Raw genomic sequence first — 23,739 nt, 5'->3', positions numbered from 1 at the left:
GGGGTGGTGGTGGGGGGGAAACCTGGTGCTGATGTAAGGGCGGGCCAAGGGCAGCTCTCCGGTGCTGGGGGAGTGCGGAGGGAGCAGCCCCACAGCTCGGCGCGGTGCTGCCGCCGCGCCGCGGGCGCCCCCTCGGGCTGGGCACGTGGTCGCGGAGCGCGGAGGCCACGCCCACCTCTGCGGGGGGGCGGTGAGCAGGGCGGAGGGGCGGGGCCTCCCGGCGGCGGCCGGGATTGGTGGAACGGCGCAGCCAATGGGGAGGCGGCGCGGGGGCGCGGCGCGCTTGCGCGGCGGGTTTGAATCGGCGGCAGCGGTTGGTGCGGGCGGACGGGCGACGCCGGGCTGGGCCGGGGGATGGAGGCGGCCGCGCGGTGAGTGGCGCCCCGGCCCTTCCCCGGGAGCTTGGGGGGGGGGCGGCGTCTGCGAGGGGGCCCTGGGGACGCGTCGTGGCGGGGGGGAGAGGTGCCATGAGGGGACACGGGCCTCCTGAGCCCAGCCCGACCTGCTGCTTGTCCTGTAGGAGCTACGAGGCTCGGATACACAACTACCAAGGCAGCGACCCGCTGGATCCGTGGGACAGGTCAGTGCCCCTCCCGGCTCGGGCGCCAGTATGCCTTCTGGTATCAGGCAGGCGTGTATCTCGCTCGCTCGTGTTTCAGGTACGTGCAGTGGGTGGAAGGATGTCTTCCCAGCCAAGAAAAGCAAAACCGCCTGCCAGATCTCCTGGAGCATCTTGTGAAGACGTTCCTCAGTGACAAGAGGTACCACCAGGATCCAAGATTTGTTAACTACTGTATTAAACTGGTAGGTATATATGTGTTTGGGAATTAAGCTGTCCTGAAAAATTAAAGCTGTCCCACCATTCTTTAGTTCTGTGACTGCAAATGAGTTTTACTCTGTTTGCTAAGCTGTGCATTTTTGTGTATAGATGCTTGAGGTGGGTCCCCTTTCCTAGACTTCTCCTGCCCCCCTTGTCCTGTCCCACAAACTTCCCACCCTGTCCTCTGTTGCCTCACTTAACTGTGGGCTGTGATTGCCATTCCTCAATRCATTTAGTTTAAAATCTTCCTCACCAGGTTGGCAAGCCTGTTAGCAAAGGTGCTCTTGCCATGGTGTAGCAAATGGATCCCATCTTTCCCTAGGAGCTCTTGATCCTCAGAAAGGATTCTGTGGTCAAGCTCTGCCTATGATACTATCCTCATAGCTGGGTGTTAACTCACATGGTGCTTTTTCCTGAGCCTTTTCCCTTCACCTGCAAGGTGGAGAACACCTGGATTCTCCTGCCCTCCACCCCAAGCTCTATAGCGGCACTTAGTTGTCCAAGCTCTCCCTTAGCAGAGTAGTTGGTGCCTGCATGCATGAGCAATAATGGACAAGAGTTCAAGGGTTTGGTGAGCCTTTGCTATTCCTCCACAGTGTCCCGAATTCAAGCCCCCGGCAAGCAACATCTGTGTTCCGGTTTGGTGGGTACCCTGGCTTTGTGCCTAACTGGGAAGAATGGAGATTTTCCTTTTTTAAAACAGGGAGCGGGGCACAGTGCCTTTAAATGATGAGTAGAGTAACATATGCTTTTCTCTTAAATCTTTGTCTAGACAAAAATTTACAGCTACCTCTGAACTAGTTAAGGTAGCCAGGCTCCAACAGAATTTAATAAGAACAGTTTTACTGGCTTCCCTCCGCCCCCTCCCCCCCACACCCCTCTTGTCTAATGTAGGTTGACCTGTAAGTGACCAAGTCTAGACAAGGCTGTGGGCGGAAGGGGAGCACTCCAGGCTGTAGCACAGAATTCAGATATGTTACTCTTTTCAGGAAATCTGAGAGCTTTTTCAGTCTTGCTAAGGGGTAGTGAATTTTTAATAACAAGGTTGATTTCTTTGGGTTTTTTTTAGTATTTTTGGGGTTTTTTTTAAACTATTTAGCTTATGAGAGGTATCTTATCTACCAACTGTTTTTAAGTTTAGAAAAAATAGTGCTCTTCTAGAGACTTTTTTTTTTTCTGTAACTTTCTTGGATGGTTTTTGAAAGTGCTAATGGGTTCTGTGTCTTTATCTTATGCAGGGAGAGTTCATCACTTCTCCTTGCCAATATTTTGACTACCTGTATGGACAGGGAATTGGTGCCAGGACATCTACTTTCTATGTTGCTTGGGCTCAGCAGCTTGTAAATGAAGGCAATGTGCAGTGTGCTAGAGCTGTCCTTCAGAAAGGACTTCGCAACCAGGCACAACCAAGAGAGAACTTGCAACAGCTGTATTGGTAATTTTGACATGTCTTTCACTTGTTGAGCTATTCGGATAGTGTTCAGTTAAATTTTGTTCTTGCCTACATATGCCCTGTGCTATAGCAGAGGTAGACTAATGATTATTTCTGTGAAGGTTATGTACAAGCTTAACATTGATGCTTCCTCACTGTTCAAAATGTCTTCACTTGTGGGCTGCTACAGAGGATGTATTGAAAATCCTGAACCACAGTGTCTTCAGTGAAGTAGGACCCAGAAAGAAAATCCCTCAACTAGTTAATTCATTTCCAGCGTATTCTCTTTTAAGTAGATCTAAATTATAAAGGTACATAGCCTAGCCCACTTTCTGTGGGAAATGCTGTCTTGGAAATGCTATGTGTGAGCTTCATTACTTGGAAACTCAAGCAGTTAGCCATGCTAATGGTTGCTGGCTTTCCCAATTAGTGATGTCTGTATGCTTTCCACAGTGTATGAATTGGCTGCGGTGTCAGGATATCACTTAACCCCTGTAGTTACATGTGCTTCTACTGTTAMTGCCAGCTGAATGTGTAGTTCAGCTACAGCTGGACTCTCTGCCTTTGGTTTATAACCATAACTGGAACTACAGTGAAATCACATGTCAATTCCTGATTTTGTGAGATGGATTTTTAAGGAAATGTGGGGTTGTGGGTTTTGGGAGTTATGCTGACAATAATACATATGTCCAGTTTCTTGTGGTGCATGTCACATAGTACTTATCTGAGAGTGGGTATCTGTTGGAGTTCAGGATTTAGCTATTGGAAGCACTAAGGTTGGTGCTTGTAATCAGATGTATTCCCTCCAGTGATGATAGAACAGGAAYCTGATTTTCATCTCTTGCCACCCATTACAGAGTTGACTGTTGGTGGTATGCAAAGGAAACTGGGTATGTCCACATGCCATAATAAGCGTCCTGTAACTAACCTGAGTATTTTAATGTTAATTTTCTAGGCATGATCACTGTTTAAGGAAACCATAGTTTCTTGGGGTGGGGTTGGGGAAGTGGAAAGAACAGACAACAGACTTGATAGTAACTGACATTTCTTTCAACTTAGCTGGCTGCAGAATTATGAGCCTCAGAATCCTCCTCTGATGCAAGGTGAGGCTAAAGATAATCTTCCTGTGAGCTGTAGCTTAGTTAAATGAATCATCTATCTTAATTGTAGATCKGAGTAAATTGCTAGATAGTTTTCAAAGAAAACTGAAGTGGAGGTGTATTTTCTATTTAAGATTACTAAACAAGTTGCCCATGCATGATTCTGTTAGCTACTTGTTTTCCTTTTCTGCCTAGCTCTAATGGTGTGTATTATTCATCAGTCAGTTTTGCTACMGTGAAGAAAACTGTTTCATAATTCCTTTCCCTCAGATCTTCAGTTAACAGAACTTTGTACRGGAAACCTGTTGTGTTGATTCTACTCTAGCCAAAATGTTAAGGCATCTATCAGAGGTTTATTTCAGTAAAGCACTTGAAGATTGAGATCTCTTCAATATAAGAATATTACTGTACAAATGTACAGAAAAGGCCCATTCTTATAGCTGGGAATATAAACAATGAAAACGAGGAAGAAGCTGAGTCACRGTTCTGAAGTGACCCTGGAACTGAATGGAAGTCTGAAATTTGAGCAATAGTATTTTAATAGGAAAACTTAAAATTTGGTTTTGTGACCAGCATGTGCCCCTTGCTAGATTTACCTGATAGCTGAACTCATGTCTTATATCATTGCTACTGAAATTATAGCACCACTTTCCTTCAAACATGTAATAATGTGCACTCTAGAAGACTCAACTGAGAGCTTTAATTGAATTCCAGAGTTGGTTTAGTGACTATGAAGTGTAAGGAATTGGCTATAGGAACTGAAAATTATTTTTTTTCTGGATATCTTTAGAATTCTTAGTGAATGTTTTCAGAATGAGGTATTAGTTTTCCTATGTCTGAAGTTATTCACAGAAATTAATGAGTAGGAATCCTTTTCCCATTTATTAATGTAAACCTTTGTTTTTCTGTCCCAGTTGCTGCKGTTATAAAGCCACTTCAAAATTCCCATGCTGAAAATCAAATGACTCCTCGAAAAGATGTTCCAAACCTTAAYGATCCGGCATGTGTTTGCAAAAATCAGGTAACTGACTCTTAATGAATGACTTGCCCAGACAGTTTTCTCCATGTCTCCTTGTCAGGTGATTTTCTTTTTTGAGGGAGAAATATCATCTCTTATTCTCTGCAACTCTCACATAAAGTATAGATTGATGAGCTTGATTGACTAAGGAAAAAAGATAGAATATTCTAATGGTGTCTGCCATCTCCAAAAAATGTTACTGATGTTTTTATGCTCTAAGCATCACATCTGCATAGATATATCTCAGTTGAAAAGGGTTGGGAGACAGTTATTAGTCACTCAACACATGTCCAGAATCGTATCGTAGGCAAAGAGTGATGCATCCAGCTAGTTAGCGTTCCTTGGAGGAATACTATTGTGTGTCAGTTATGCTACCTGGAAATTGCCTGCACTAGATTTTCATGAAATTCAAGTTTAGTTTTTAAATAGCTTCTTAAGGACAAATACAAGATAATCCCAGAGGAAGAAGAGACATTTTCAGACTTTCAGTGGGTTAGTGGCTGCTATAGAAGTCAATCTGTTGATCTGGTAAATCATTAGGAGATGACTTTATCACAGTTGATGAGCCACCCTGTAAGGGAATATTGGTAGAGCACTCTGTAGTTTGCCAGGTCAGTCTGCAAAAAGTTCCAGTTGAAGTTCTATCTACACACCCTGTGGAGTCCAAATCCTGTCACCCTATAGTCTTCCTTCATCCCCTTCCCTATAATTAAAAAAAAAAAAAAARGRAAAAAAAAAAGTGCTCTTTGTAACTCATCTTAGATAATAAATACCAGAATGCAGCACTCTTATTCCTCTGAGGTTTGGTAAAGCTAGTTACAATTCCTCACAGCCATCCTGATGCAATAAATGAAAGGTGGATGGGAGGGTGAAATTAAAGACTATGGACAGGAAATTGATGTAACCTTTCTCTTCTCTACTTTGTTCTGTCTTCTAAAGTGGTTGCAAATCTTTCAGTTTGATATCACCTGCAAATATTGAAGTACGTCTTGGATGATAGAATAGAGCTTAAACCTTATCGCATCTGCTACCTGCTCTTTAGCCTGAAGCTGGGCAGCTCRTAAAAGAAAGCCATACAGTCTGTTCTTAACAAACCTGTGTGTCCTGTAACTTACACTCCTGTCTTTTTGGAGTAGAAACTAGTTGTTAAACTAGTTCCAGAATCCTTCTGAGAGCTGAGGTTGTCCAGAACTATGTCTGTCTGTCTTTAGTTCTTTGGGATTTTGCCTGTCTTCCAAAAGTTCTCAGAGATGCTAGCAAACTGTTCTACGGCTAATTCTTCAGGGTGAACTTTCTAAGGCTCTGATGACTTGCATACCCCTCTTTTTGATCTGTTCTTGCCATGCTTGTGGCCTAAATTGTTATCCCTTTAATTAGAATTAAATATTGTGGGCTTTCAGATTGTTGGTCTGGTCAAAATGGGTAGTGAACTATAATATCAGAATTCTTTTTTTTTTCTTTCCCTGCTGTAGGGTCCTGATTCTGCTGGTACTCAGTCCTGCTCTTCTGGTGGAACAGCAGAAGTGTAAGTGGGGGGGGGGATATAGTCACATTAGATTTATTCTTGGAGCATGCTAATTTTTCATAATGAACTTAAATAGAACATTTTTACTTTTCCTTACAGAAAGTATGTTACATACATCTCCAAATCTGAAGTTGTTCCTAAGTCGTCTTCAACTGTCATTGAATGTGAGCAGGTTGCAATGTATGATAAAAGCCTGCTCATCTGTGAAGGCTCTGAACTTTCATTTGAGGAGCTAAGAGCCAAGAGATACTTCAAGAAATATGAGCGCCTCAAAAGACAGAAGGAATGGGGTATTCTTCTTTATTTCCATCTAGCTACTTCAGAAATTGGGTTGTATTAATTTCTTTGCAGCCTTTATATTGAAGTCTTGCCCCTTGTATATTCAGCGCTGGCATGCTTGTAGCTGGAATGGTCTGAACACACAGACAAGGCAAAGCTTGTAGAGATAGTACCTTTTGTTTGTTGCCTGAAAACTTTCCAAAAGCCCGAGTTAGCATCTTTGTACCAAAACTGGGTGGGATGAGCTTGGAAGCATCAGGTAACATGTCAGATGACTACTTTATAATGGCGTCATTTACCTTCAGTCTCTACAAGGATTGAAAACCAAAACTGGCTGGACATTGATACTTAGTGTTTAAGGTGGTCCCTTGAATTTTTCTTCTCAAAGCTAGATTTTCATAAATAGTGTTGTCCTTTTTGAGGAAACTGGAGGCAAGTGCGAACAACTCTTAGTAGTACTAGTGACCCTGATGTAAGTTCTCACTGTGTAATCTGATTTTTTTTTTTTTTTTTTCCACTACTTAGCCTTAGCAAATGTAACTGTGTGATGCCCCTTGTATATTCAGCATTGGCATGCTTGTAGCTGGAATGGTTTGAATGCACAGCCAAGGCAAAGCTTGTAGAGATAGTGCCTTTTGTTTGTTGCGTGATTACAGTTTAGAGGCAAAGTAGATAGGCTTTCAGATAGAAAAATTCTGCTTTGAGTCTCAAAGAGGCAAATAAAGACCAGCCACTCAGAAGTGAGTCAGTCACGTATCTGACCATTTAAGAAGGGATGGGGATGGGGGGGGGAAAGAAAAGGGAGTCACTATCCTTAGTATAGCGGGGATGTTGCTGGAATAAAAAAGTAGTAATTATATAATTTGACAAAGGAGAAAAATGGATAAATTGTAGTCAGTGGAATAGGGAAAGTTTCAGTGGTGAGAGGGAAGACGAAGTTTTTCTGAAACTGGATTTTTTTTTTTTTTTTTTTTTTTTTTTTAAATACAGTAGTTATGTATGATAATTCCCAGCAGGGGAAGCTCTTCTGCTAGGACAGCAAGGTCTGTTCCTGCCCAGGCTTTACCAAGGGGTCCCTTTGATAGAATCTTTCAGAGTTAGTTTTCTGTTGTCTAAGAGGGATACCGCTAGCATGCTTGCAGCAGGACTGACCTTGGCACCAGAGGAAGTACGCACCAGCCTGGTGGTATACTGACTTGTTAATTCTCCGAAGCTTGTGGCAGTCCCCRCCTGCTAAAAAGCACTAGGGCCACTACTGTTTGCCAGGCTAGTGTTGAGATGGTATTGTGTAGCTCTTCCTTGAGGAAGCAGGACTGAGAGGTTAAACATAGTGAGTCCTGGGGGAATTTCAGCTTCTCCCAACTTTATCCCACCTGAGCTGAGTGTGTTTCTCCTGTGATTGTATAGACTATATGTCAAATTTTAAATTCAAGCAGCTTGTAATGTCTGAGTGCTAATGTCTTGAGTGCTGAGAAACTCAGTAGGATAGTGATTACCTGTTTTACTTAATATCATGGTTTTATCCTTAGAAGAAGAAGAGAGAGACTCCATAAGGAGGAAAGAATCAGCTCTCCTTGAACTGCAAGCCCTGCAGCAGAGGCTGGAACAGCTCACTCAGCTCACCAAAAGCTTGGAGGAAACTAGACTGGAACAGTCATCTGCAGTGTCAGCTGAGCCAAATAAGACAGTGGTAAGCATGTGCTAGCAGGACCCTCATAACCTCATAAAATTTAACCATGCTTTACACTGTAACCCGAACAGTGTGTTAACCAAATCTGGAAGTAAAGACTGCAATGTCTAACTAGTATAGATACCTAGCATAATTTTAAATACATAATGAAATACATTTTAATTGTTAATTCCAAAAGCACTTTGTTTTTGCTCCTCTGCAATTCAGTTATACCTACATGTGAAAGTTGTCTCTTATGCATGATAAACTGTTCTAGTTACCCAGAAACAAAAGGTAAAACAGCAATAATTATACCTGTTTGTGCGGTTTGGGGGTGTAAAAGAAAGTATGTTTCTTATCTCTAAAGGTACATCCACATGTGACACCTGGTGCAGCTCTGCGGCAGAACTGGATGACATCCTGTCAAAGCTCAGATCTGCAAACCCCTCAGAGTCTGGTGCCACACCAGCCTCAGTCAAGTCTTTTATCATCTACTGTTCTTACACCGCAGTCTATTGAACCAGTTGGCCACCAGATGACATCAGCTTCCTTGTTAGAAGCAATATATAAGAAGGACGCAATCAAAACTCAGTCAGAGCTTGGAGGACTCGAGAACAGTTTGTTGCACCCTCCATTCAGTAATGTTTCGACTCGGGAACAGGCACATCTAGACTTGACTCATAATCAGAGCACTGGAGAACAGTATGTATAACCAGGCTAATTCTTGTTCTGCAAAGTGTGCAGTCTTCAGTATCTACGCTCTAGTTGAGAATTAACTAAAAAAGGCATACTTTTTTTTTCCTCTTCTAAAAGAAATCTGAAGTAGCTCGTGGAAAATAATGACAGTCTTTGTACAAATTAGCACAACAGGAGGTTGTGCTAGACTTTCTAAGGAAAGTGTCCAGGAATGTAACTGGCCTATCTCGCAGCCCAAGCTTTCTGTCTCTCATCCTGACCAAGAGACAATTCTTGTGTTTTAAGACCAATATGATGATATTAAGGGTCTTGTGAGTAAAGACTTTCCAAATCTCAATACTTTAAAGTACTCCATGAGAACAAAATTTAATTACAAAATTACAATATTCAGGCACAGATCAAACTTCTATAACTGACAGTCCTAATTTGGATTTTTGAATTCCTTTAATCTCAGTTATTACAACTTAAACACAGAGTTAAAGTATTAGGGCAAATTCAGTGTGTCATTAAAGGGATTATTCAGCATTGTTTATTTTAGGCATATCAGGGGAATCAAAGGGATATGCTCAGTTCATGGTAATCCTGTATGTTGCATCTTGGCTGTGAAGGTCCATGGAGGAGAAAAAATTCTACTTAGGTGTACTTTGGCTTGTGTGACTGAGCTAATACAGGGCATAGAATTGGGAGGAGGGGATGGATAAACTAGGCTGGCAAAATAAGCATGGCGGAGTAGGCTTGGCCAACTGGAGGAAAGAAACAGTTGTCATTCGCTTCTGTTATAGAGTTAGTTGGAGGCAAACTGAATCCAAGCAGAATATTTAATCTCTGCATTTTATCCTTTTTAAAGGACTGTTTCCTGCCTTTCAGGATTTGTGCCTATTGGTAACTGTGTGAGAAACTTGGGCATTTTCTAGTAACATTCTAAAGGATCTTTGACTTAATCTGTATGAATAAATAATACAGGCATGATGGTAAGATAAAGAGTAGTTCAAATACTGTAATGGCTTTTAAACTGACCAAATTTCATGGCATATATAAGCAAAGAACTACCAGGAAATGGGAGCCTAGTGCTTTGCAACTGCTCACACTGTAAATATTTCTGTTTATAGTAGTGCTTAGGGACAGTAAGAGTACAAATTCACAAGCATCTGAGTTAATCTGACAGCTGTGCACTGGAAGAATGTTTCATTTGTGCCCATGCAGTACGGCCAGTCTTGTACTACAGCTCTGGAGCTTGTCAGACCCCTGTGTGAGTCATAACCAAGCAGAAGATCAGTTTGGGGGTTTTTGCTGAGTTCCTTTTTGATTGGTTTCATGTGACAGTGAGCCACAGCCTGAGATTAATGGCTTGCTCTGGCTTGGAGTGCTATCTTGTGAACCAGATTTTAGTTCTACTTTTGGAGTGCGGGCTGCTCAGGTGCTGTAGCACTGTAAAGTCTCAGTCTTGTTCATGTGTACTCCTTGTGTCACACTCCTGTCATGGGTAGGGTAGCCTTATTCCATTTTTAAAATAAACTGCAGTAAAAAAGGTAGTCCTGCATGGGGAAAAAAAAATAGGATCATTAGCTGCTATCTCCCTGGGATGTTTCCTGTGTTCTAGACTGGGAAAGACCTCCTTACTCTTTGAAGTGCATTACTGTTAAGTCTTGAACTGAAGCTGGAATTTAAGAAATGGCTTTGATTTCAAGTTCATGTTCTTTATCTTTCCTTTGAAGACACTCTAACAAGAGATCTACTGGACTAACTACTGCTGTGGACATGAAAGAAGGTAATAAACCAAATTTTGACAAAGACCGATGCTATTGCTGTGACTTTTACTGGCTGGGGATGAATAGCATGTGATCTTTTGATATTGGTGGATCTAGAATATCGTGCTTAAAATTCAGCATAAATACGTAGAGGGCTTTACCATGTAGCTCTCTAACTTACACCTGAAGCCTGGTATAAAATGCATGGAATAGCACACTTCAAGTATTTTTATTTCCATTCCATCCTAAATAGGACTCACTTTTCTCATAGCTACAAAGGTTGCTTAACTATTGAAACTCCTTCCCAAATGAATTGTACAAACAATAGAAACTTTCTAAGCCGAGATCCCCTAATCTGGTCTCTAGTAGAAATTCTGTAGGCTAGAGGTATTACAGGATCTTCGTTAGTTTTTTTCCAGAAAATGACATGTGTTTTCCAGAAAATAAATGTCTGAGATTACATAGAGTATATATGATCTAAGGGCAAAGAGTGGATCATATGGTTTCTTGAACTTCCATTACAGCATGCTACTTCTGCATTAAGATGACCAAGATGACATTTTATGTTCTCAAATTCAGAAAAATTTCTGTAGGAGTTTTAGTACATAACTAATTAAATATTCTGCAGGCTCTTTCACCTTTTCCTCAGGCATTAGTAATTGCAACCAATTACCACCAGTAGACAATGGTTTTGATGGACCTGTGCTCTCCAGGAAAGTTCACCCTTTTGCAGATTTTTTGGGGGGATAGTATTTTTTGAGTGGTTTAATGATGACTTGATTTGCCCTTGGAAGGGAATTTTCCTCAGGTTAAGCTAGCAAAGTTACTGGGAGCATGTTTTGTCTTCCTGTACTTACTTGTAGAGGTAATGTGGCAGAACAAATAAGACCAAAATATTGAAACTTAATATAGGAGTAACCTGGCTGAAACAGTGACCTATCCAGAGAGAGATGGGCAATGTGATCTGCTAATCCCTTTCAGTTCTAAACCATTAGCCCTTACAGACTGTTTGTATTTCACTAGAATTGTGAACTAATCTAGGTTGGCAGTGAACTCTTGGGGCCTCTGAGGTAATGCTTCTCTCCCTTAGTTTTTGCTGCAAGCCTCAGGGACCTGGGGGCAAAACTTAAAGTAAGAACAAAAGTAAAACACCCTTTTCACATCATCTATTACTAGGTCCCCTGCCCCACTAAGCAGCGTGCCCAGAGACACCTTAGTTTTCTTGGTTTTCTGTACTTAAAGAAGCCCTTCTTTTTTCCCTTCGTGTCCCTTAGTTCCAGCCCTATCTGAGCTTTTTGACGTTCCTAACTCCATCCCTACATGCCTGGACTCTATATTCCTCCTGTATAGTCCATCCCTCTTGCCACCTTCTGTGCACTTCCTTTTGGTCTTTGAGCTCAGTCAAGAGTTCCCTGTTCGTCCGTGCTGGCTTCCTGCCTGCCCCTTTGCTTGACTTCCTATGTGTCAGAGCAGGACGTTCTTGTGCACCGAGGAGGGTGTCCTCAAAGACCACTCAGCTGTCTGAGGCCCCTTTGCTCTTCAGGGCAGTCTCCCTTGGAAACCTGACAAGCAGGTCCCTGACCAAGTCAAAATCTGCTCTCCTGAAATTCAGGGTTGTCATTCTGCTACTCATCTTGTTTACTTCTCTCAGTAACTTTTCACTAACTACTGAAAGATTCATAAACATCCCCAGGCTACTTGAAGAAGCTTTAGAAGTCAATGTACTGTTCTCTTTTCTAGCATCTAGAATTGGAAATTCTTCCTTTGCTTCTGGAAATGCTTCTCAAGCTACACCAAACACTTCGCTGGGAGGACCGATGCAAGCAACACCATTCAAAGTGCAACCCTCACCTACAGTTCATACAAAGGAAGCATTGGGTAAGCATCTGGAATGAAGTTATAGTATTGCTGGAGTTAACAGGATCTTGCCTGGTAATTTTAGTGGAGCTGAATGTTCACTGAGGCTACCTAGTGATGTGCGTATGCACAATTTACTGAAAGAGGGAAATAAAATTAATGGTACTGGCACTCCTCTTTTGCAGTTAATCGGATGACCCAAAACTTTGATTGTGTTCTTTGAATATAGTGGGAGTAAAATTTAGCAGAGCATCTATTTCTTAAGCTAACATCCTGGCAGCCACATACTGGAAACTCCTGGATAAGTCACTGATGTTACTGCTAGGCTTCTTTGGGCAGCATGTTCTCTGAGCTGCTCTTGTCTGCACTGTCACTTAGTGATTCTTGTTCCTGAGACGATGACCACAACAGGCTAATGTGGCAGAATGATAGGAAGTTAGTAACTCAGCTTTGGTTGACGTTGAGCTTTCCCCAAAGCTGAAGCAAGGGTGACTTATGCTAAAGGTCTTTCTCAGTTCTAAGCATTGCTTTTTCAAAATACTAAAAGAAAGGAAAATAGCACTTGTATTTCTGATGTCAGACATGAAGAGATAATTTTCAGATACTATTTTATCCCTTCTATATGCTTTACCACCCGTCCTTCTGTTTTGGTGTTAAGCTTGTTAACCACTACCACGTAGCAAACTCCCGCAGCTGAACATAGATCTGCAAAAAGAAAATAGAAAGAAATCTTGTGGTGTTCATTAGTTTTGCAACTATCTACAAAAGATAAAGGAGGTTTTTTTTAAATGTAGAAGTGCCTGACTGCATAGCAAAATCTCATTTTTCAAAAAGAAAATGAAAACAAGGTCATGGCACCAACAGGTATATGTTCATTAAGTCTCTGACCTTCCTGCGTTTACTCAGTTATCTGGAGTGCTTAAATGTGAAGTCAAGGAATAACATAATGGCTGACACTTGATTTGTCTTACCAGTAACTCCTACATGGTGAGAAATCTGAGAATTTTTTTGTTTGTTTTTAAAGGATTTCTAATGGATATGTTTCAAACGCCCATCTTGCCTGAACCATCTCCTCTTGAGGAAAGTGAGGAACAATTTGAAGCCTTTTGCAGAAAAAGTGGTATGTACTGTTATTTTTCAGTCCGTAATATGTCAGTCTGTAACACTTCACTTTATTTCCCTCTTACTTCCCCAACCAGTCCCTGTATAATTTTGAGACAAGTCGTTGTTTGAGTAGGTGTGGAATGAAGAAGCAGCATCTTTCCTGATAATGAATTTAATTTACTGATAAGTTCTAAATTCTGATGCCCAGCCTAAAAAAGGCAGAAGCACTTTACTGTTAGCAAGCCTATTAATGTGTATATTAAACAAGTTGCTTCTCTGTAGACAATTCTCTGGCATTTAAAACCTAAGTTTGAGAAGGACAGAGCTGATATGGGTATACTTTTGAATGAGTAATGGTGGGGTTTTTTGTTGTTTTTTTTTCCTAAAACACTTGTCTCCACCCTTTGTAAATCTTGAGCATCACAAGCAGCATGAGCCAAGAAAGGAGAATATAAAGGCAGACTAGAGCAGGTCACTTGCAGATTGGGTGTTAGTGTCTAAATTGCAAGCTTTTCAGTAACATTTAAGATCGTCTGAAAGTCAGGCAGTAGCACTGGCTTACTACAGTGTGCACAGATAGATCTCAGTTACAGCTGATCAGATGCAGGCCAACAGGGAGATTTCTGTACTCCTGGCTGCTCTTGGTTCTGAGGTGGAAAAATCTTCCCCGCTTTCAGGAGCTTATAGCAAAGACAAGTTGAGTGGCAATTCTGAGGACACGTCTATCCTATCCTGCCCCTCCTCGCTCTGGGTCAAGCATTTTCATGTCTGTCTAGTCTGTCTGCTTCTCTTGGTCAATTTTGTTAGGTTTCTATATAAGCTTCAAAAGGAAAGAAAATGTTTGCAACATGTCTATGCCCTATATAGAAAATAAGCATGCAGTTTCCTAAAAGAAAAGCTACAACTTCAAGCCTATCAGCTGTTTGGTTGGGGTAAAAACATGGCTGTTTTGTATGATCTTCATTGGGTGAAGATAATATCACTGATCTCTTATTTTAAGAGCCTGATGGAAGTCTGAAAGTTAATGAGCCTGCCCCTGTTGTGCCTGTGTTTTCTATCTTTGAAGATGAGAATGAAAAAGAGAACAGCAGGTAAGAGAAGCAAGTAACAAAATGGGTTCTGTTTATTAAGAATTACATATAGGGTTGATTCTATGCCATATAATTTTGCTGTAACTGCATTTGCAGTATTGGGATTGGCTTGAATAAAACGACTAGGAACTGTGGGAAGGTGCCATGAGAAAGCTTTAGTTGCTTTTTTTCTGGAACTGCACAGCTTTCCTGTTTGGACAGTGTGATTAAGATGCTTAATCTTCTGGATAACTGTGGATAGCTTGTTGTCTTTGAGCTACTGAAATTTCTCTAACTTTCAGCAGATGAGGTTAAAAATTCTTAGTTATGATCAGTCTGCCTTGGAAAGATTCTGGAGAAAAGCCATTCTAAACTGCTTGTTTTGTCAGGATCGCACAGCATAGAAACAAGCCAGAAGAGCCCAGAACTACTGGAGAACGTCCCTTGACTGACTGTACAGCACATACAGAAGTGAGTGCTTGGTTTTACCATAAGAATTAGCCTTGGAAATGGGCTATGTATTTACAAGGGGGTATTGGAGGTAGTTGTGTTCAGCAATATCCTGCAACGATCTTCATTCTATCCCAGTCCTGCAACATTCTTTTAAACCRTATCTAGCTGAAGTCTAGGTACCCTTCCCTGCCAAGGGGATGAACATTTTCATTTGTTAATTTTCATAAAATTACAAGCAGCTTAATAGTGGAGACCTCTATTCCTAGACAAATCTGGCTGCAGTAGAGGAGTGGATTTGGCAGCTGCTTGAGGGAGGAAGGGCAGGGAGCAAGAGACAATGCTTTTCTAACCACCTAATAGTTTTCATAGCCAAGGAGATATATAAAACTATATGCTGCTTGGATATAAGTGATCACTAAGTAATGAGTTAGGCTTTTCCAGACTCCCGTGGCAATTTTTTGCTCTCTGCCATTTTGCTGTGAAACTGATGGTTGCCAACACACAGGTGTGATACCAAACTGTGTAAACCTGGGGTTTGGGTCACCTTTTATTATTATTTCTCTAGTACTATAAGTTGATACGTGCAGAGTCTGTGTTGAGACTGACTGTAGAGGCTGCTGCTAGGTTACAGTGCAGGTCTGACAGGATGGTTTTGATTGCTTAGTTTTAAGCCTATATATTTATTTTCCTGTCTAGGAAGAAACACAGACATCGGAGTTCCTGAAGGATGATTATACAGTGTGGTATGCACCGTATAGTAATAAAACCTTGGCTTCGAGTCCAAACAGCACAAGAGACTTTGCACGAGCTGCCCAGCTTGTATCAACGCCATTCAATTACTTATCGGCACATTCACGACAAGCTTTGGAGGAAAAAGGTAAAAGGCCACAGTAAAATAATGAATAYTTGAGGTTCAGTGTATCTAATTAAATACAGTGTAACTCCATTTCTGTGCCCTGGTTACTTCCCAGGGCTTGCTAAATACTTCATAGGTGTGGCTACCAGTGTTGCCACCTCTGAGTCCAAATTCCTTGCAGAAGAGCAGGTGGGAGCAAGTGCTTGCCCAACATGTAAGCTTTCTAGGAATTAATAATTGGGGAGGAAAAGAGAAGGTGACAAGAGACAAGAAAGCTGTTGATGGTGCTGTTGGAACTGTTGTTCTGAACTGTTCCAGAAGGTTCTCAGAAGTCTATGAGTAGTCAAACAATTGACTTAGGTCCCAGCGCCACCTTCTATGAGGACCTTTGTGCTTGTGTGCCTTTCTTTAGGCTTGGAATACTCTCCCCAAATAAATCAATCTATTGTCTTTCCTTGTATATTTTAACATAGGCTTGTTCAGTTATAGTTCTTGTGGTACCTTAGCAAGTTTCACAGCTGCAGTGTGGTTTTTTGCTTGTTTGTTTTTGGTTTAGCCTTCTTGTATTGGTAAAAATACTCTAAATAAGCACTTGATGATGCACTTGTCTTTTGAAAAAATATGCATGTATTATTATTGTTACTCTCTTTGTACAGCCTGTGGGGATGACTTGCTGCAAATGGATTTGGAGCCTTCTGAAGCACCAAACAAGCAGGCAAAAACTAAGAAGCTAAGGTGCGGCACTACTTGCTAAGATTTTCAAGACTTTAGATTGCTATGCGAATTTGGAATTATGGCAGAGTAGTCAGGTCTGTTATGCTGTGGCTGGTGCAAATTTTCCCAGTAATCCAGAACTGATGCACATTTTCATCGGATTGTCTCTGCTCAGCACATATCACAGCACTTTGTGGAGTTAAATGAATCTGGGTATGGGCATAATGCCATTAAAAATGCTCTTACAGTTTAAATTGCCTGACACCTTGTACAAACATCAAGGACTCAAACAATTGTACTGATTCTCTAAACATGAATTGCATGTAGGGGGGAAGTGGTGATAAGAGCTAGTTGACAGTACCGCTGCTGCATTTGAGGAAGCAATGTTTACAGAAAGGTGTGGATGAAACTGAGAGGTTCAGCAAATGTCTGACTTGCAATAATTGGATGGCTACAGTTAGTGAATCTGAGTGTAAGTTTGAATTTGAACCTGCTTGCAGCACCCTTCGTAAAAGCTTCTCTGAGAGGTTCAATCAGTGTCTTTTCTGTAATGCACAGTTCATGCCCAAGTGGAAGAAGAGCTGTTTCGAATGATTTGGTAGAGACATGATCAAACTGAGAACATGCTATGTGAATTTGAAGGCAGACTTCACCTTGTCTGTTCTGTCAGCATTCTTCACTCTCATGAGTTGTGTTATCCAGTATATTACTGATGTACAGAGGTTAGTTGGAGCAGCTCAGCCAAACCGCTATTAGGTACGCGAAGAGATGTAGCTTCAGTGTGGAGATCTTGGATGCTCTGGGTGCAGAAGCTTTTGTGGAAAACAGTCTGTGGGTATCAGTGAGGAGTTAATGAATTTAATGCGTAAAGGAATCCTCGGAGCAAACATGAATTGCTGATTAAGATTAGTCTGGTAGGTTCTGGCTTTGTACAGACTGATTCACTATTTGAAGTAAAAGAAGATGTAGATAGATACAGAGTGTTTTGGTTGTGTGGGGGTTTGGGTGTTTTTTTTTTCTGTTCTTATTTTTAGTGGTTTGCTTTTTTTATTTATGAATAACCATGCTCAGTTTTTTTCTGTTCAAAAAAAAAAAAAGTTTGATATTGTGAAGAATGTACAGTAGGGTTGTGTTCTCCAGGTTCACAATGCTGATAGATTTGAGCATTGTTCTAAAAGGGGAGAGTGTATCCCGTGTGTGGTGTACCTTAATCCTAATGAAAGCTTTTCTGATGTTAAATTTATTGTGCTTCATATCTTAGAAAATTATGAAGCAGCAGTGGTCAGTTTTAATTTAATATTAACTGTCCAAAATGTTTTAGTGGATCATTGTGTGAAACTGTTCGATTTTGGCTAAAATTGTTGGCCAATGAACTGAAAATTTATTAGACTACGAGTAGCAAGATATGACCAAATCTTATTTTCTTAAGAAATGTCCTCTATGTTCATTTTGATTTCTTTTATGGCAAAGGTTGCAAGCAGGGAGTTTTAACATACTTTTGGCTTACTAAAGATGCAAAAAATGCCATGGCAGTACTGTCAATTAACAATATTTTGTTTTAAATGTGTAGCCCTGCTCTTGAATGCATTGCAGAACAAGGAGAGCTTCAAGGAAATGCTTTCTCTACAACTGTTTCTCAAAGACTACATGAGCAAACTGCAACTAATAGAACTGAATATTCCTTGTCTGCTGGGGTAGACAAAATTTCCCATGAAGAGCTGTCTGGAACTCGGCAGGACAGGACAGACAGGAGCATTAGAAATTCAGGTATAGAGCATTGGCTACAGTTTTCTTCTGCCAAATCAGAGACTGGAAAGCAGTGTCATGTTTTTGGAGCAGTGGTTTGATCCGACACAAAGGTGGTCGCTGGAGTGAGCAAACTCTCTTCTGGCTCCTGCAAGGAGACAGCTGTTTATGCACAATGATGTAATTTCATGTGGAAGGACAAGTGTGGGCAATACCTGCATTACATGATGCCAATGATACTCTGAAGTGCAGGAGTATTCAGGAATACCTAAGGATTCTTTGCTAGTTCAGGCTCAAAGACTTTACTTGAGAAATATGTTTTCAGCTTCTGATTTAAAAAAAATTTTGAACAAATTTATACCTACACCTTCCCTGCTTATTTAAAAAAAATTGATTATCAAAATCAATGCCTACATAACTTATCCCTCTTTGATCTTTCATCGGTGACACTTGTTCAAGTATAAGCTTGTGTTACCTCTTTTAAATGACATTTTGCTTATAGCTTAAATATCTTTCTTCTTTCCATGAAGTGCTTGTTGAGAACCCTTGGGATGAGGAATTGATTTGCAAATTCTTATCAAAGCTTCCTAAACCACTCGGTACCTATGCCAACTATTTTGAATGGAATTCTGTTCTTCCATCCATCAGACTGAAGGCTGAACTCCCACTGGGTAAGAGCTACTTCAAACATTTCACTTTGAAGCATTTGTTGCAGTTCTTCCGGGGACCTTTAAAGTACTTTTCTAATCCAGTTTACTTATGCATATATTCACAGTGTGCTCAAGAAATAGCTTCCAGATTATCTTAGCTTCAGCTTTGAAGTTAGACCTGTTTTTATTTCTCTTCTGTGGTTGAAGCATAACAATTTTTGATTAGCTATTCTGAAAAGGGAACAAAGAAACTTTTTCATAGTTATGTGACACAGCCCCAAGCTTTGTATAGAACAGCAGCAGTCCTGTTTCAACAAAATCTGTATGATGGTAGTTGCAACATACTTKCATGACTTAAACGTTAGTGTTTACTTTTTAAGGAATTCACTTTGGAATTTCATTACTTCCGGGCAGTCAGACTCTAAACACTGTGGTTTTCAGTAAATGACGTTTCACAGAACTCTTAATCTCAAGAATGGTTATGGGCCCCCTTTTATGGAAGGGGATGGCTAGCAAGGAGACCTGCAGTGAAAGGCCAGCATAAAAGTTACTGCTTTAATTTGCTGAGCAGTAACATCTTCTGTGAAGTTTGCAAGCAGGACTTCATGACGTTTATCTCTTCCCCCCACGAAAGGTTCCAACTCATTCCATGTGGACTGCTTGCTTGGAGAAGGAGCTTTTGCTCAAGTCTATCAGGCTTCCATCCTGGATGCAAGTAATCCTAAAAACAATCAGAAAGTGATATTGAAGGTAAGTAGTGTTGATTCAGAAAAACGAAAAATTCTGGAGTCTTAATGTAATCTGACACCTTCTGACACCTTGGATGGATTCTGCTGAGTTTCCTTGTTTATAAATATGAAGTAAGGCATCTTGGTCTGTCCTCAAAGCCTTGTTCCATTTGAGTGCTTTGATATCCGATACATTTTCTACCTAGGAAGTTATTTAACCACCAGACTCAACTTACCTATTCATCTTCTCTTTAAAAGTAGTTGTAAGTATCCTAAATCCTACGAATTACAGCAAGGCTCTTTTTCACCTGAACGAAGGCAGTTATTTGCATGCATGCTCTTAGTCCACAGCAAATGAAAATTTGTGTGGATTGACAATGAAGTTGTTCAAATGATTAGCTTGCTCTGAAGGGGCCAGTGCTTCTTGCAGATAAGTGCCTGCTACCTTTCCACTGGCTTTTTTGCACTTTGACAGCCCTGTTGATGGCAGCACACCTGCCAGTTCTAGGCTGAGCAGCTCCCACCTCTGCTCTGCCTTGTCTTCCAGGCTGCTTCTCAGTGCAGGAATGAGCAACTGATGATAGGATGTGTTTAAACCAGGACCAGTGCTGAAAGGAAAGTGTATGTAATTGCGAAGTCAGCTTAGTTCAAGAGGGTTATGCTAGATCGTACAGCTACTATAGCTTGGTTGAAATGTGGTTGTATGACTGAATGACCCCCTCACACTCTCCACATCAAGTCTTTTTTCCTACCTTTGGAATCTTTTTGTGGATCTCTTCTGTCACAGTTAAATCTTTCAACAAAGAAATCGTTTGAGTAAAACACCTTAACTGGGAGTTTTCCAGCATGTAAAGCTGGTTGTTTTAAGATGTTTCCTTTTGAACATTCGATATTTAATGTAACAGGGGGGAAATACGAGGAATCAGAAAGGCTTTCCTGTTTTGAACTCATTGTCAGAAACGGTCTCTCTTAAACAAAATAATGTTGCCAGCAGGCAGCTGAGACATCAGTGTTGCAAAAAAATGGACACTTTACCAGGAAGAAATGTATAAGCTACAAGGGAATTGTGGCCCTTGGCTGAAATCTTGTTTCAAGAGGATTGGTCACTGAGTGCACTGTATTGTTCTGAGGTTGATTACAGTAGACATAAGTATTCTACTAGATTAAAAGGAGAAGTGCCTAGGTACTTGAGTCTGTCATTAAAACACTGAGATGATCTTCTGCTTTAATGCCAATAGATTTACCTAGTAAATCAACCTTTTGGTTACAGGTCCAAAAACCTGCCAGTCGTTGGGAGTTCTATATAGCAACACAACTGGTAGAAAGACTTAATCCAAGTATTCACCATCTGTACATCCACTTTTATTCTGCTCATTTCTTTCAAAATGGAAGCATTTTGATTGGTGAACTCTACAACTATGGAACATTGCTGGTAAGTGTGCTCAGCTTTTGCTCTGAATATCTGCGTTCTTACTTCTTAGACTGTTGTTATATATTACAATATTCAGAAGTCTCTTCTACAGCCAGCTTTATATAACTTTACTGTGAACGCATTTTGTGCTTAGCAACATGGACCTGCAATCCATATTAAGTTGTTTCCGTGTAGCTGACAGTTCTTCCCTATCTCCCTTTTGTTCACAGAATGCCATAAACATTTACAGAAAGCTTCCTGAAAAAGTGATGCCTCAAGCACTTGTAATCTATTTTGCTGTAAAAATTCTTTGCATGGTAGAAGAGCTCCACAACTGCAGGATCATTCATGGTGACATTAAACCTGATAATTTCATCCTTGGAGAAAAGCAAGTACTTCCCTTTACTACCTGAGCTGCCAGCATATCATTGTATCACAATCTCAATACTTATGTGTTCACTGCTTGTTGTCTTGGTTGCAGGTTTCTGGACAATGATACATGTGATATAGATGGTCTCTCTCATGGCTTGACACTCATTGATTTGGGACAGAGCATAGACATGAAACTCTTTCCCGAAGGAACTGCATTTACTGCAAGGTGTGAAACCTCTGGATTTCAATGTATTGAAATGCTGACACAGAAACCGTGGAACTACCAGGTATGTGACTGTATAGACAGTCTGAATATTTGGAGCTTGAAAAGCGTGCGTCTGACATGAATAGATGGAGTATAGAAATATTAGACTTTTGCACTAGTGTGGCACATTCAGCTCTTGATGCTCTTTGCTCTAAAGATGTGATCTTGAACCTTTTGTGGAGCTTGCCCTTTTAGCTCGAAGATTTTTTCAGGTAACTTTTAGTGGTCTGGGTGCATATTTTTAATGTGAACCTTGTGCATGCTTTGTTTAGACAGACTACTTCGGCATTGCAGCAACTGTCTACTGCATGCTCTTTGGTACCTATATGAAAGTGAAGAATGAAAATGGTATCTGGAAGCCTGAGGGAGCCTTCAGAAGGTTGGTGTCAAAAATCTCTTCAGAAACTTCCCTTTAATAGAAAGATACATCATTAATTTCAAGTTTGAGGTTAGTTTCTGTCATAGATTTTAGTATTGCTTGACTTGCCTTTTTGATGCTCTAAAAACGGTAGGTTTAATTCACGTTAACAGCTTCATAAACTTCACTGATATAAGTACAGCAAGCATTTCAGCAGTGGATATGGTGAATTGCACGGCCTCCCCATTTTCCTGGTGGCTGAAAGGAGGAAACTACAGCTAGTGAGGAAAAACTGGGCTGGCTCACTAAGCAGCATGCCACAGAAGAAACTGCATTTTGTTCTAGTGTGTGGTCTGCAGTTCCTCCAATCTGTAACTTGGGAGGTAACCGGGTAAATGGAGGAAAGTGTTTTAACAATTTGAATTTAGTTATTTGGTTTTGATTTATTTTTGTTGCTTTGCAGGGTTGCCAATGCTGAACTGTGGAAAGAGTTCTTTGACAGCATTCTAAACATACCAAACTGCCATAGCCTGCCTTCTTTGGGAGCTTTGCGCAAAAAGCTGAAGGACTTATTTTGCAAGTCATATGCAAAGGAAATAAAATTCCTTAGGAACAGACTTGTTGTGTTGCTCATAGAACACAAACGGTCACGAAAATAAGCATTTAGTTCACTGTGCTGCTGAGAAGTGGAATTTTGTGTATGTGAAACTTTTCTTGTAATAACTTGTTTTAAAAATAAATGTTCTTAGGGTCAACTTCAGGACTAATAACTTGAGTCTTTCTATACTTTCATGAAGAGAATTACATAAAAACAAGTAATGCAACTTTATGAAAACTAGATAAAGTGTTAATTTAACTTGCCCAGCTTCAGGCAAGTGAAATTAGGGGGAGGCAGAGGCATTTCAGAGATTTTCTATAGTTGTAATTGTTGCATATTCTTAGAAATAATAAAAAAAGGTGAAAAGTATTGTACATATAAAGTAACTGCTTTCAACCTCCTCTGTGATCTAAAAAAAATTCATAGAAGCATTCAGGTTGAAGGGACCTCCGGAAGTCATCTAGTCCAACCTYCTGCTCAAAACAAGATCAATACTGAGTTCAGACCAAATATGTTGACAATACTTGCTTCTTGTATAGACGCTAGCAAACATATAGGTATAAATGTAACCCAGTCAAGTGAAGAGCAGGCTGCTCTTTGACACATAAGGTGTTCAGGATACATTTTTCCAAAGATGAAGAATAATGAACAGAGCCCTCTGGGAGGAGCAAGTATTGGAAACTTGAATGTGATTCCAAAAGTTCCTAGCAAATTGAAATCCTACTATCATGAAAGACTCTAGAATCTGTTTTAAGAGAGCAAATAAAACAGCAAATGGAAGTAAAATGGTGTGTAATACAGGCTAAGAGAAAGTGAACGGGTAGTTTTCTGGACTTCATCAGGAAAAAAAACTATGGTTGATAGGCATAGGGAAGTTGGGTTTTCTGTRAGGACCAAGAGAAATTCAAACACAGAACAGTAAAAATAATAGTGATATATTTAATAACTATTTTTTATTAGGAAAGAAGCAGGCAGACTTACTAGTTACATCTGTAATGGAGGATGTTCCATACTTTAAATCAGCAGGCTGATTTAAAGAAGAACTTAGACTGTTGAAGATTTGGATGAAAAACTGTTACTATATTGAATTTATCCTGGCATGCCGGGAACTACCAAAAGGCTGAGTCAGCATTTCTTGTTCTTGGAGAGACTGGCATAATTGCAGTCGAGTTAGTCCATTCAACAAATAGTAAAATCGTTATTGGATTACAATGTCATTTTGTTAACCTGCATGACTTGGTGGAAAAAAAGTCATGTAGTACAAAGCTCA

At 40.6% G+C, this 23,739-nt stretch overlaps 1 protein-coding gene across 1 annotated transcript; it reads left to right on the top strand.

Annotated features, from left to right (window-relative positions):
- The first annotated feature begins 354 nt into the window (after nt 1–354).
- Nucleotides 355–22,688, top strand: BUB1 (BUB1 mitotic checkpoint serine/threonine kinase). Its single transcript, XM_026086107.1, has 25 exons — nt 355–371; nt 521–580; nt 660–804; nt 2,059–2,255; nt 3,312–3,355; nt 4,267–4,373; nt 5,843–5,895; nt 5,995–6,185; nt 7,704–7,864; nt 8,211–8,545; nt 10,255–10,307; nt 12,028–12,165; nt 13,169–13,264; nt 14,249–14,339; nt 14,708–14,789; nt 15,468–15,648; nt 16,284–16,362; nt 17,912–18,108; nt 18,618–18,758; nt 19,372–19,487; nt 20,736–20,897; nt 21,107–21,264; nt 21,358–21,535; nt 21,786–21,892; nt 22,335–22,688. Exons 1-25 carry the CDS (start codon nt 355–357, stop codon nt 22,528–22,530), a joined length of 3,285 nt encoding a protein of 1,094 aa, XP_025941892.1. The 3' UTR covers nt 22,531–22,688.
- Nucleotides 22,689–23,739: the final 1,051 nt, after the last annotated feature.

This window comes from Apteryx rowi, unplaced genomic scaffold, assembly GCF_003343035.1.
Source record: "Apteryx rowi isolate R43461 unplaced genomic scaffold, aptRow1 scaffold_681, whole genome shotgun sequence".
Lineage (NCBI taxonomy): Eukaryota > Metazoa > Chordata > Aves > Apterygiformes > Apterygidae > Apteryx > Apteryx rowi.
Note: the sequence above shows the minus strand (reverse complement) of the source record. Positions and strands in the feature narration are given on the sequence as shown.